Genomic DNA, 12,582 nt, shown 5'->3' with positions numbered 1-12,582 from the left:
TCAGTGGCTGGGCCAGGCAGGGGCCAGGGCCAGTCCTAGATCTTACAAAGGTTTTGCATTCCAGCCTAGCCTTCATGTGAGTGGAAAAGCAGCCATCTATCCCCAGTCATTGAGGGCTGTCTGTAGACTGTGGAGGCAACAAGAGGGAGCTGCCTGGAAGTCCTTGAACTAGGGCCAAAGTTCGGATGGCATTTTGAGCAGAAGCCCTGAAATTGGCCAAGGCCCGACACTGATTGGTGTTCTGGGGCACTCAGCACATGAATTGATGCCAAGCACTCTCAGATGTACTAGGAGGAGGTGCTTGGCTCTACCCTTGGTGCCCCCAGAGACTTGTGGGGCTCTGAATGCCTGACCAGTGACATCAGGCAGCCAGAGAGTTTCACTACTGGCACTAACCCATCCTGGCCACTGAGCTTTCTCCATTGTGTCTGCTTATGCAAGAGCCAGAATGAAGTCAGCTCGCTTCAGATCTGAGAGCTGGCTCAGGCCAGCCTCTCAGCTGGGGGAGGAGGTCAAGTCAGTTGAGAGCTTAAAAGTCAATGGAGGAAAAGGTCAAGTCCCAGCCCCCTCCATTTGAAGAGAGGTTTTGTCTTTTCAAGCAAGAAAATGGTCTTGAGCATGTGAATGTGCCCACTGCTGGGGAAGGAGGAGGCCAGTTCTATCCAGATGTCTCTTCGCAGACGAGAGGCTAAAGGACACGTGGTGGCAAGGTGACAGGAGCTGCCTCCACGTGGTCCTGCCTCCCAATCTGCCAGCCTTCTGTTCCTCATCTGTCATCCTGGGGATTGTGGGTGACCTCACACCTATGCCATCGCCATGGGCCCATCAGGAGACAGTGGCTCAGCCATCCCCCTCACACAGGGGGAAGCTTGTTGACAGCGATCCTTGGGGGGAAGGGCAGACTTCTCTCCCACACAGATCTGGTGAAGATCTGTAGTAAAACGATGGCTTTTTGAAAATGCCAAGTTCCACAAGATTCCGTGCCCTCTGGGGCCCTCTAGCAAAGCCCGTGGACTTGTTCCTGGCTTCACGCTTTCTCTCATTGAGTCAGAGCTCTCATGCACGGCCCAGATTTATAAACACATGCTGGCTGCCAACAGCGGCATGTTAGCCTCCTGACCCACTTCTCTCCTGCTTTCACTCTGGTGTACAGCGGGGAATGAAGGAGGGGCCCGCGAGGTGGCCACTTGGACCTCTGGCAGGAAGTCCTCACTGTGCCAAAGCTTTGTGTATCTGGAGCTGGGCTGCCTAAGGCACTCTTCTCTGCCCTAACTCCAGCTTCCTTGGAGCCGAAGGCCCTGTGTAGACCTGCGTCTGCCAAGCACTAGGCTGGAGGTGGGCTCCAAAGAGAGAGAGAGATCTTTCCGAACAGGTTCCATTGCTCATTCCTTTCTTGTGCTATTTGGTCCTGGAAGAGGTCTACGCACTTTGGCTTTGGATTTTGTTTTAACATAGAATTTGCGAGGTTTGCAGCTTGAATATAAGTAGTTTTATTAACAGTAATGGGACTCTGACAAAAGAACTGTGTCCCCTTCCTGACCTAGTATTGCTTTCTTTTGGCAGGCTTCCCAGCTCTGTGCCCAGCAGCCCGTCCAGAGTGAGCTGGTACAGAGATGCCAACAGCTACAATCTCGCTTATCCACCCTGAAGATTGAGAACGAAGAGGTGAGACTCAGAACCACCCTCTGAGTTTCCCTGTCAAACCTCTTGCTGCTGCCCGGCTGGGAGCAGGTGGACGGAGCCATGCAGAGAATGTCCGGGCTGCTGCAAACATTTCGTAGCCAAATGTAGGCTTGGATTTTCCCCTTCTGCTACATCCTGCCCTTGAACTCCAGGAAGTTGCTCTTGCATTGCCAAAGGTTGAGCTCTATTTTGAGCTTTTGCAAAATGCTTTTTTCCCCCCTTTGCACATTTAATCAAAATGGCACTTGGCAGCTGTGTGAACAATATTGTGTCTCTGAAACCACCCCCTCATGCCTGGCTTTTTCCAGCATTTTCAAACAAACAGAGGCCTTTGACTTTGACACTTCAAATATCTCCATCCTCTTAGAAAAGGGTGACTTTCTTCTGGGCCCAACGTATTGGCTTTCAACAACCAGTTAAAAGGGCAGTATGATTAATTATCAGCTCCTTTCTTTTGAGCTCATGTGACTTCTCACCTGGCATCTCAGTAAGTCTGACTTTCCCCGGTAAGATCAGGAAAGCCTGGGGATGGGTCACTTAGTTTGCACGTGGGCAAACAGGTTCATTCATTTGTGGAAGGTCAGGAAACAGAACCTGGGGCATTGCGGGACCAGGCCCATCATACATTTTTAACCAGCTCTTTGTATGATGGGGTTGGTTTGGATTTGTTTCATCCTCTCTCCCTTAGCACGTCCAGCATAACGAAGAGCTAATCTTTTTTTTAATTTTTTTTTGCGGTACGTGGGCCTCTCACCGTTGTGGCCTCTTCCGCTGCAGAGAACAGGCTCCAGATGTGCAGGCTCAGCGACCACGGCTCACGGGCCCAGCCGCTCTGCAGCATGTGGGATCCTCCTGGACCGGGGCACGAACCCGCGTCCCCTGCATCGGCAGGCGAACCCTCAACTACTGTGCCACCCGGGAAGCCCACGAAGAGCTAATCTTAAATTTAAAAAGTGAACATTAAATAGCTGGGTCAAGCATGTAGCGTGAAGGGAGCAGTGGTTTTAGGGCCTCACTGGAGAGAGTAGGGTCCGTGTGATATTTATCACTCACTTAGCACCGTCCAATGGGAAGCAGACCCGCACCCTCTGACAGTCCCCTCCCTCCTTCCTCAGCCCACTTCTCTCCCGCTTCTCCAAGCTTCTCCATCACCTCTTGTTTTGCAGCCTGCCCCTCATGCATTATGTTGGCCCTTATCATGGCAGGTAAAGAAGACAATGGAGGCCACTCTGCAGACCATCCAGGACATTGTGACCGTCGAGGATTTTGATGTGTCCGATTGCTTCCAGTACAGCAACTCTATGGAATCCGTCAAGTCCACGGTCTCAGAAACCTTCATGAGCAAACCCAGCATTGCCAAGAGGAGAGCCAACCAGCAAGAGACAGAGCAGTTCTATTTCACGGTGAGGGGGTTCAGTGGCCTTTAAAGATCATCTTTAGGCACTGCAGCACACACAGGCCATTTGGATCCCAGTGTCCTTGTCAAGTGTCTGCAGGATATCTTATCCAGTGTCTTGCAGGATATCAAGTCTTTGAATATCTTGACTTGGATCTGGGCATGTTCAGAGACCACCCCTACACTTAAAGACACAAATATACACACGTTGTATATCTAACAGGGACCCCCAAGAGAAAGGATGGCCCCAAGTACACTACCAAGAATATTTTCTTTTTGAAGACTTTTTTAACCAGCTAGTAAGCTTTTGTTTGAAAGTTTCCTTCTCATCCCTAGGGGTCGTAAAAGGGGGACTGCATCTCTTGGTTCTTGAGAACTACGTTGAAATATTTTGGCTAACACATGTCTTGTTTTTAAAGTCTGTAATCTTTCCTAGTTGATATGATATGATATTACTTTATAATTTAAAGTGGGAAATTATTTTTCATAATTATGGCTTCAAAAGGAAGCCATATGAAATTCAAAGGGACAGGTAATGTGTAGCATTGTTGGTTTGCATAGAATTCTAAAACATTATATTTTGTTACTCATGCATCTCCCAGTCCTCTTTTAGACAGATGAACCCAATTTTTTTTAAGTAGTGTTAACAGTCCTTTGGAAGGTTGCTGGCTGGTCTTTGGTGCTACTTTTTAATAATTAAGTTATTTTGAGCTTGCCAAGTAGGATTTATTGCCTGAACTAAAATTTATTTCCTAATCTTCTGACGACTAAGAAGAAATTAAGTTTGCAGATGTGAGAGGAAATATAGCCAGTGAATATGCATACTGATTCTGAATGAGAGGAATTAACTTGTTTTTCAGTCAAGAAACACAATCTGCATGTAGTAAATTGAATTTTTCCTCCAACTGGAAACATTTGTTTAATTCTTCTTTGAACACTGCCCTTTCTCCATTAAGAACACTAGTGATTTGCTATCTCCTTCCAAGAAGAAATCTGTTTTTTCATGTAATTAAGCTCAGAATTCTTCAAAAAAAATTTTTTTAAGTCCTGGGGAAGACTGTTGAGAGGGAGTGATTTAACAGTATTATTCTTTTAAAATAACTTTTTTTTTTGCTTGTAATACAAAAGAAAACATGCTTATTATATAGAATCTGGAAGTAAAAAGAAACTAAAAATCAGCCATAATCCCAATAACCTAGAAATAATAGTGTTAGAATATATTCTCTTCCAGGCTTTTTACTATGCGTGCACACAGACGTGAGCATACATTTATAATTTTATTATAAAAAATGGGATACTGCTGTACATATTGTTTTATAATCTGCTGCTTTCATTTAACAGATGATTAATATTTTCCTAAGTCATTTAATTATAACATTCTTTAATACATTTATGAGTAAAATACTAAAATCTATACAGAGAAAGAATGGAATGACATTTTGGCTCATTCATTCATTTTTGTAAAATACATAGCACATTGCCTGTTTTGTAGCGAGTGCTCAAAATTGCTGAAAATTTATTATCTGCATCATCACTATTAATTTATTCATTGAATATTATGAAGTTGTTTATTGATCATTTATTAAGGATCTACCGTGTACCAGACACTGTGCTATATAAGCTGGGAATGCTAAGAATATAAAGTGAAGAGGAGAATGATGGAATTAGGCCTGTGAAGGGAAAACTTTCTTTTTTACTGAGTGTAAACAATTACAATACAATTACAATAGGTTGATTTGGGTAATTAAAAAAATAAATGTTAAGTGCATACATGCACATGTGCATGAATGGCAATCAGGATAAATGGAGTTAGGGAAATATTACATACAAAGTAACTTCTGTGCTGATCAGGCAATGAGTGAATCAAGAGGAGAAAGGCATTCCTTGAGGCAAGAGCAGCATGTGCAAAAGCATGAAGGCATGAAAAACCTGGGACAGACATGAAGAAAACTTCCTGTCTATAGTGAGGGCTACGTACCTCCGCAAGCTTCTTTATCTCAGGAGGTTGTTAAATACTCGAGAGGCTTTTGGGATTGTCTGGCTGGTCTGTCTGGACTGCTTAGATATAACACTACTTAAATGACCCAATCTTGTTACATTGCAGAACAAGATTAAATAAGAATTTTGGACATAAAAATCTGTATTTAAGACTGTCAGAAATTACTTTTTGGCTTTAAGCGAAGCTATAACATTTGTATTCAAAATTGACCTTTAGTAAGAGCAGGAATGACCATATTCCAACTGGTGACCTCCCAAATCCCACCCATCCTTTCACCTCTGTCTGAATACACTGATGTCCTCTAACTCATTTCCTGTCTTTTGTGGCCATAATGCTACTTATCACAATTGTGTGCAAATTTCCTTGGCTAACAGGAAGGTTCTTTTGTCTGGGCTTGTCCAGTAACAGATTTACAAGAGAGTTCATCATTTTTGTGATTGGTGTTTGGAACGCATCAGATAGTTCATGATAAAAAGACTTTTGGGAGGTGGCAAAATGGACATTCAAGAAAAGGGGGCGTGCATGTTCCCCAGAACAGCTGCAGGTGCTTGCCGAACCCTACAAAGCCAGCACAGCTGCAGATGTGCTTTTCTTAGTCTTTTGTCTCCACAAACGTTGCCCATGTGTTTCCCTGTGCCCTTCAAAGACATCAGAGTAGCGCGTCCTAGAAGTTGCCTTCTTCTGGAAGATTGGGAAGAGGTCCCTTGTCATGGCTTTCTCTCCTGGTAGTGTGCCTAGTGACCCAGAGGGCTGCTAGGAAAGCTTTCTGACCACTCTCGACTGTCATGAGATTCACCTGCCCAGATGACATCTATTGGAAATTTGAAGCATGACCTACAAAGGTCAGTCGTTTGCAAGAGTCCCAGGAAAATAATCATGGAATTTTAAAGCTTGAAGTGTTTTTAAAAAATTATCTAACCAAACCTTCTCATTTGAAAGATTTTTTTAAAAAAAACTGAAAAAACAAACAAAAAAATCCAAAAAGTACGGGTAGCTTGTTTAAAGTCCTCAGCAAGAGCTGAAACCAGAACTCTGATCTTCTGGTCTCCTGGTCTCAGGACACAGGCCTTCTCTATGCCCTGCTGAGGAAGCTGAGGTGAGGGGAAGGCTCAGGAACAGCTCAGCTTTCTGCCCTTCTTTGCTCTAAGTGAGAAGACATTTTCTGACCTCCTTGGCTTTGTATCATTTGTCTTCTGTAACAAACAATCCAGCACTGTCTACCTTTTTCCCATTGCCTTTTTTATTTTAAGTGTTAAAAAAGATGCAAAGATTTCAAAAGAGAATACAGAAAAATGTCAAGCCTCTACCCATCCCCAACTCCCACTTCCCCTCCCCTCTGACAGTGATTGAAACCAGTTTCTTCTGTGTCCTTCCAGAGGTATTCTGTGTGGAGACAACCACTGATATATCCTTTAATATAATATTATTACATTAGAAATGTAAGGAAATAAAATAAATAGAAATACAAATAGAAGTATACCATCCATACTGTTCTTCACTTTGCTTCTTTCACTTAATTTATTTTGGGTATTATCTTCACATTAGTCCAAAAGATCTGCCTCCTTTTGTAATGGCTGCAAGAAATTCATTGTATGGATGGATGTTCCATCATTTATTTAACCAATTCCCTGCTCATAGGCAGTAATGCTCACTGTTTTTAGCCAAGTACTGTCAAATCCTTACAGATATTTCCTTGTATGGGGGTTGGAGTATGGGGTTCTTGAATGGGGGATGAAATGGTGGAAGGAGGGCTCATAGCTGATAAAATAAACAAAGCTAAACTGCCTGAATTTGGGAGGACAGATTCGGGTAAGGTAAGAGGTTGGAGAGGAGCCAGTTCCTTGGCCATTGAATGGACAGTGCTCTAAGACTGCTAGACTTGGTGAGGTCCAAGACCTTTTTTTATCTTGGTATTCTCCAAGAATAAACAGATACTTGATAAATGTGTGCTAAGCAGGTACAAATGCATGAATGCCCCTGCCCTGTCAATTAAAGTGGGGAGATATGCTCCTGTTGAAATATTTGCTCTATTATGTATTCTGTCTGACAGCTGTTTCCTGCTTTAAAAATTGACGGGGAGGAGGGGAAATGTCAGCATGCTTGGTTGGTGGGGAAGCAGCCACAGCAATGACATCTGTGTATCTCTGTGCACGGGGCTGGCTAGGCATAGCTCACTCCTCCCACCCACCCCACCTTCTGGCAGCAGTGGATACTTATGGCCTTGGGTTCACAGATTAAATTCAAGGTCTAGGCAAGGTCCTTGAGTTTTACACCACCATGGAAAGAATATATTCAAAGGGAAGAGGTATTTTAAGATTAAATTTGAAAACCATTCTTGTACCTCAACCTTTTTTTTTTCAGGCCAGAAACCATGCTTTGATTGAGCTTTCTTAAGTGTTAGCACAAAGCAAAGAAGTTTAGAGAAGGACTGTTTTTTGGCTGAGCAGGTGATTCTGTATAAGGAACACTTCTGAGCACCTGCTAGTTGCCAGTCCTTGTGTTAATAATCACAGTCATGCTTGTTATCTTATTTCATCTTTAACACCCTTGTGAAAAAAGATATTATCCCCATTTTTCAGATGGGGAAACTAAGATTCTGGGAGTTAAGTGACTTGCCCAAGGTTGGAAGAGTTAGTAAGTGGTAGGACTAGAATATACCAACTCAGACTTCTCCGTTTTACTGCAACTGAAATGTCTGTCAGGGAGGGCAGGCTCAGAAAGAAAAATTATTATACTAATCCCTTTCGATAAATAAAACTCATCACTGACAATTAATACCCAATTAGGAATTATTTAGAAAGAAATCAGTGAGATCGTAAAAACTGAATTTAAGGTTTACAATGGCAAAACCCCAAACCACCCAATAGACTCCTGCCTCCCTTCCTACTTTTGGAAAAAATTCTCAGTTTTGATAATATTGCGTGTAAATGGAGTAGGGGCATATGGGGGTGTGGCAGTCAGACTGTGTTTTAGGAATTTGATTTCATTTTTGGTGATCTGGAATAGACCATGATCCATTCCTTTTTCCTCCACTGAGGAAAACTCCAGGTAATCACTTTACCTTTAGGTGTTTCTGAAGAGGAGCACGGTACAGGGAGTGGAATGAAATAAAATTAATTACCTAATATTGGGACATGGTTTAAATAAGGAAAGTGACCCTTATTGCCCAAGGAAGGATTTTGAGATTACACATGAACAGTTCTTTTCCTAGCCCCCTGGCCTCCAGAAATCATTGAAAAGCTACCTATTCCTCCCTTGTCGTCAGCTATCTCAGCTCCCTTTGCTGTGTGTCTGGACAGCAGCAGCTGAAGCCTTCTAACTAAGCTCCTCCCAGGAAAGCCCAGGTTACTTCTCCCAGTTTACCTGTCATAGAGATGAGCGTGGATTTATGGGTGGGATAGGGAAGTGATAAATGACATGCCTGCGAATAGGATGCTTTTACCTTCCCATACCCGGGCTGACCCAGACGGAAAACTTCCAACCACTGTTTCCACTATTAGGCAGGCAGGTCATACCTTGACACAGTTTTTGATCCTTCAGGATTTAGTGGAACCCAAAATGTTAATTCATCATACCTCTTTATCAGATTGTTATTTATTCTAATGGTTCACTGAGTGACAGCCAGAGTTAACTAGTGAACTGTGAACATGAATGAAAAAGATGATTTCCAGAATCACAAGTATACACGAATGAGAGGAGGGAATTTGCATCCATCTCCTTTCAGAATTTTGGCTGTTTTCCGAGCACTCTGGTCTTGTTTTAAGGGTTACAGTGTGTCTGGGTGAATTTTCCCTCATTAGGACACCTTTAGAGTCTCCTTGGGATAACCTTCCGAAGAGGGGGCTCTCGCAGTTCAGATGTTAGCAGTGGATGTCTCCTGAAGGTGTTTCGCCTCTGGGCCCTGAAGTACTGTTCCAAGCCTCACAGTTAGGCATTGGTTGGGGATTAGGATGTCACCCAGGGAAGACTGACAGCAGGTGAGCTGGCAGCTGGAGCAGATGGGATGGGGAAGGTGACAACGGAGCCTATTTTCATGCAGGTGTTCTCATGCAAAAGCACAAAGGAGCAGAGGGAACAGGTCGTGAGGAAAGCAGCAGAAATGATTTGTCATAGGGCTTGTTTTTTGTTTGTCTTCTATTTAATTCAGAGAGTAGGGGCATACTTGGGGGCGTGGTATGTAACTGCTGAGGAAGGTTCTATCCAGAGGAGAGTGAGACTGTTCATTTATTTACTCATTTTCACACATTTATTGAGCGTCTACTATCTTCTGGGCACAGTACTAAGCATCAGGGATGCAAAGAATAGTGAACGCCACAGTCTCTGACCATATAGAGGATACCATTTGGAGGGAAAGACGTAGGAGCAGCAAAGCCTCCATGACAGGGCTGGGTGGAAAGTGCTGTCAGAGATTTGCGAAGCTCCACACAGGAGCATCTGGGTGAACAACGGAGGGCCTCCAAAGGCCTGGGATCCAGGTTTGACACCGCCACTTACTGGCTTGTGTCGATCAACAATGCCCCCTTCCCCTTCTCATCCGTAATGAGGAAATAATATGTCTCCCCTGTGTGCTGTACAGAGTTATTGTGAGAGTCAAATACATGCTAAAGTACTCTAAAAATTCTTAAATTGCTACACATATGTAAAGAATCAATACTATGAAGTTTTGTTCTGCTTCTCTCCTTCTGCTCTTTACCATAATGGGTCAAGCACGTTATCATAACGATTAAAAGCACACAGTGTACTGTCAAACTGCATATGTGGATACTGGTTCCACCACTCACTAATCATTTGACCTAGAGCCACTTATTGAATCTCTCCAAATCTCAGTACCTTCATCCATAAAATGGGGATAATGATAATCATAGTTCATAGAGTTGTCTTGGAGATTTAATGAATTGTCCAGGGAAACATAGTCTCTCGCTGAGCAGACAAGGGTTGAGAGAGGTCAAATCACAAAGTACAGCACAGCAATCATATTTGGACTGTTAGAGCAGATGGGATCGCATTTCCATAAACCTCATCTTGTGTTTGGAACTGCCAGTATGTGTGTATACAAGTGGAGGGTGGCAGCCCCTGTCTCTGTGTGCTCAGAAATCCCAAGCTTTCCACAAAGACTCTGCACAATAGAGGAGGAAGCTATTGAAATGATGAAAATATGGCTCAGAGATGCGCTGAATGCTGTGCTTGGTGCTTGCAGCCCAGGCAGGGGCTGAGCCTTGACATTGCTCCTGGGGTGAAGGAATGCACCCTGGGAGGGGCCGGGCAGGGCTGGATGTCAGTGGAGGTGATGAGCCACAGGTGTGTATCCTTCACACCAAGAAGGCGGGGCTCAGTGAGTCCCTCCACGCCCTGCTTTTCTTCCGAGGAGCTGAAAGAGATGCATGAGGGGCCCGAGGAGATAGCTTCTTATGGTGGCTGACGCGGAGCTCCCAGGAAGACATAGAGCAGGATACTAATCCACCAGGAAAATCAGCAGCTGCTCAGATGCTCAGGGCCTTAAAAAAATAAAAAATGGACCCGGTGGAAATTGGGTCAGAAACCAAAAGCCCTCTTAGAAAGGGAATTGTACAGCTGAGCGTCTGTGATTTTTTTTTCCTTCAGGACTGATTGTTCTTTATCCTCCTCCCTTACAGAAAATGAAGGAGTACCTGGAGGGCAGGAACCTCATCACCAAGCTACAAGCCAAGCACGACCTTCTCCAGAAAACCCTGGGAGAGAGTGAGTGTGGGCTCTGCTGGAGATTTGGCAGTGAGGGAAGGCCGAGCCCTGGGCCCAAGTGCTGAGCACACGCCTCCATCCTCAGTCTGGTTATATGAATGCATTGCTTTTCCTCGCTCGTTTGATGTGGAAGCACACGCCCCAAATGACCGCTTGAGTAATGGGGAAGGGCCAATGCTTAATGAAGCACTAATGTGCATCATCTATTTGTTTAAATGGAGCGTGCCTGCTCTCCACCCAGCCCCACTCCTGCGCCTCCTCTGCCACTACTGAGGCCAAGGAGCTGGTGGGTTCTTTACTGTCCAGACACTTTGGGAAAACTCTCAGCTCCTCTTGTAGCAGGACCGAGGCTGAAGCAAGAAGGTGGGGAGCTGTGAGGTGAGCTACACAGCTGCTCTGAGGAGAAAAGAGGAGAGGATTCTCAAGGGCAGGGGTGATGGGCAGACTGCAGCTGTCTGTAGCTTCAAGGTGGGGCAGAGGTTTTCTTCTGCTTTGAAGGGTCCTGGTGCTAAGAGGCAGCCCTCTCCCTGCTTTGGCCAGGCTGAAGCTGTGGTGCTGAATCGACTATCTGGTCTCATAGGATGATTTTAACCAGACCCTGGAAAGTAGCAAGGCAGAGGACCGGACTGGCACTCTGGACTTTCTCTCCTCAGCTGTCAAACTGAAGGCAGGGGTTGAAAGAGAAGCTTCCCTGGGGTTTTTGGCACCTTGCCCAGGTCTCCTGCCCAGCTCTCAGCATCCTATGATTAATGGGATTCCCAAGTTGGGGACACCTCTGAAGGCCCTGCCCCTCCTCCCTCCCCCACTGATCTCCTCACTTAAAGATAGGGAGGAGGAGGCTACTGGTGTTCTAACACCAGTGAAAGGCAAAACCTGCACCCACAGAGGTCTAACGTTCTCAAATAAATTCTTCAGACCAACTGCAAAATCTAGGGAAGTATACAGCACTCACTGGCTCAGTGGCCCCAGAAATCAGAGCCTCCTACCCGCCCTTCTTACCCTGTTCTCCTGCCCTGAACGATTCCCCCAGATGATTAATTCTTTTATCTCTAATGTCTTTGATCTTGTGATTTTTAAGGCATTTTCTTTTATGTGAAGAAAGCCTGTTAAGTAACTTCTGTTGTCTTCCCTCCGCAACACCCAGGGGACTCAGGCTGAACAGGTCTATGCATTGAGATCCAAAGTTTGCTTATAGAAAATCTTTACTCTTGAGTTATCAGATTGCTCCATGGGGAATCGGAGGAAGAAAAGCCCAGAACTATTTGAAGCAAGTTATAACTGTGATTTCTTTTTGCCAGGATAATCTAAGCATGACCCATAAGTGAGATGGGGAACAGGGCGGGAGAGAGAGAGAGAGAGAGAGTGTGTGTGTGTGTGTGTGTGTGTGTGTGTGTGTTTGCAACACACGTACATGCACCAAGTGTGCTACTATGAAGGGGTGAAGGTTGGTGACTGTTCATCAGTGCTGCAAGTTGCCTTCATCTAAAGATGACAAGTTCTAGCAATAATGAAAAATATAGGTCTTCCTGTGTGCAAGTCATCATGTCCCTGCCTTCTGTATGTATTTGTCACTAACGCAAGAGCCCCTTGTTTCTTGCCACAGAGGGATAATTGATGTGTATGAATATTCCAGAATGGAAATGGGACAGATGTTAGAAATAATGGCTCTGAATAATATTTTTGCAGACGAAAGCTGAGCCTTTGGTAAGAGAGGCTGTTGGGGTGGGGGAGGTGTTGCTCAAGTTGAGCTGAACTGTAATCAACAATTAATAACCTTTAAAGGCAA

The 12,582-nt window shown here is 44.6% G+C and overlaps 1 protein-coding gene across 9 annotated transcripts in view; it reads left to right on the top strand.

Annotated features, from left to right (window-relative positions):
- The window catches only part of SRGAP2 (SLIT-ROBO Rho GTPase activating protein 2), a 242,007-nt gene that overhangs the window by 183,255 nt on the left and 46,170 nt on the right, over window positions 1–12,582 (top strand). For all 9 annotated transcript variants that reach the window (XM_024750914.1, XM_024750912.1, XM_024750913.1 and 6 more), the window contains 3 exons: window positions 1,564–1,665; window positions 2,889–3,086; window positions 10,712–10,796. In XM_024750914.1, coding sequence (XP_024606682.1) covers window positions 1,564–1,665; window positions 2,889–3,086; window positions 10,712–10,796 — 385 coding nt within the window. The remainder of the gene's footprint in view (window positions 1–1,563; window positions 1,666–2,888; window positions 3,087–10,711; window positions 10,797–12,582) is intronic.

The sequence above is a fragment of the Neophocaena asiaeorientalis genome, unplaced genomic scaffold (genome assembly GCF_003031525.2).
Source record: "Neophocaena asiaeorientalis asiaeorientalis breed wild unplaced genomic scaffold, Neophocaena_asiaeorientalis_V1.1 scaffold67, whole genome shotgun sequence".
Lineage (NCBI taxonomy): Eukaryota > Metazoa > Chordata > Mammalia > Artiodactyla > Phocoenidae > Neophocaena > Neophocaena asiaeorientalis.
The sequence above is the reverse complement of the archived record's forward strand: the minus strand, read 5'-3'. Positions and strand labels throughout refer to the sequence as shown.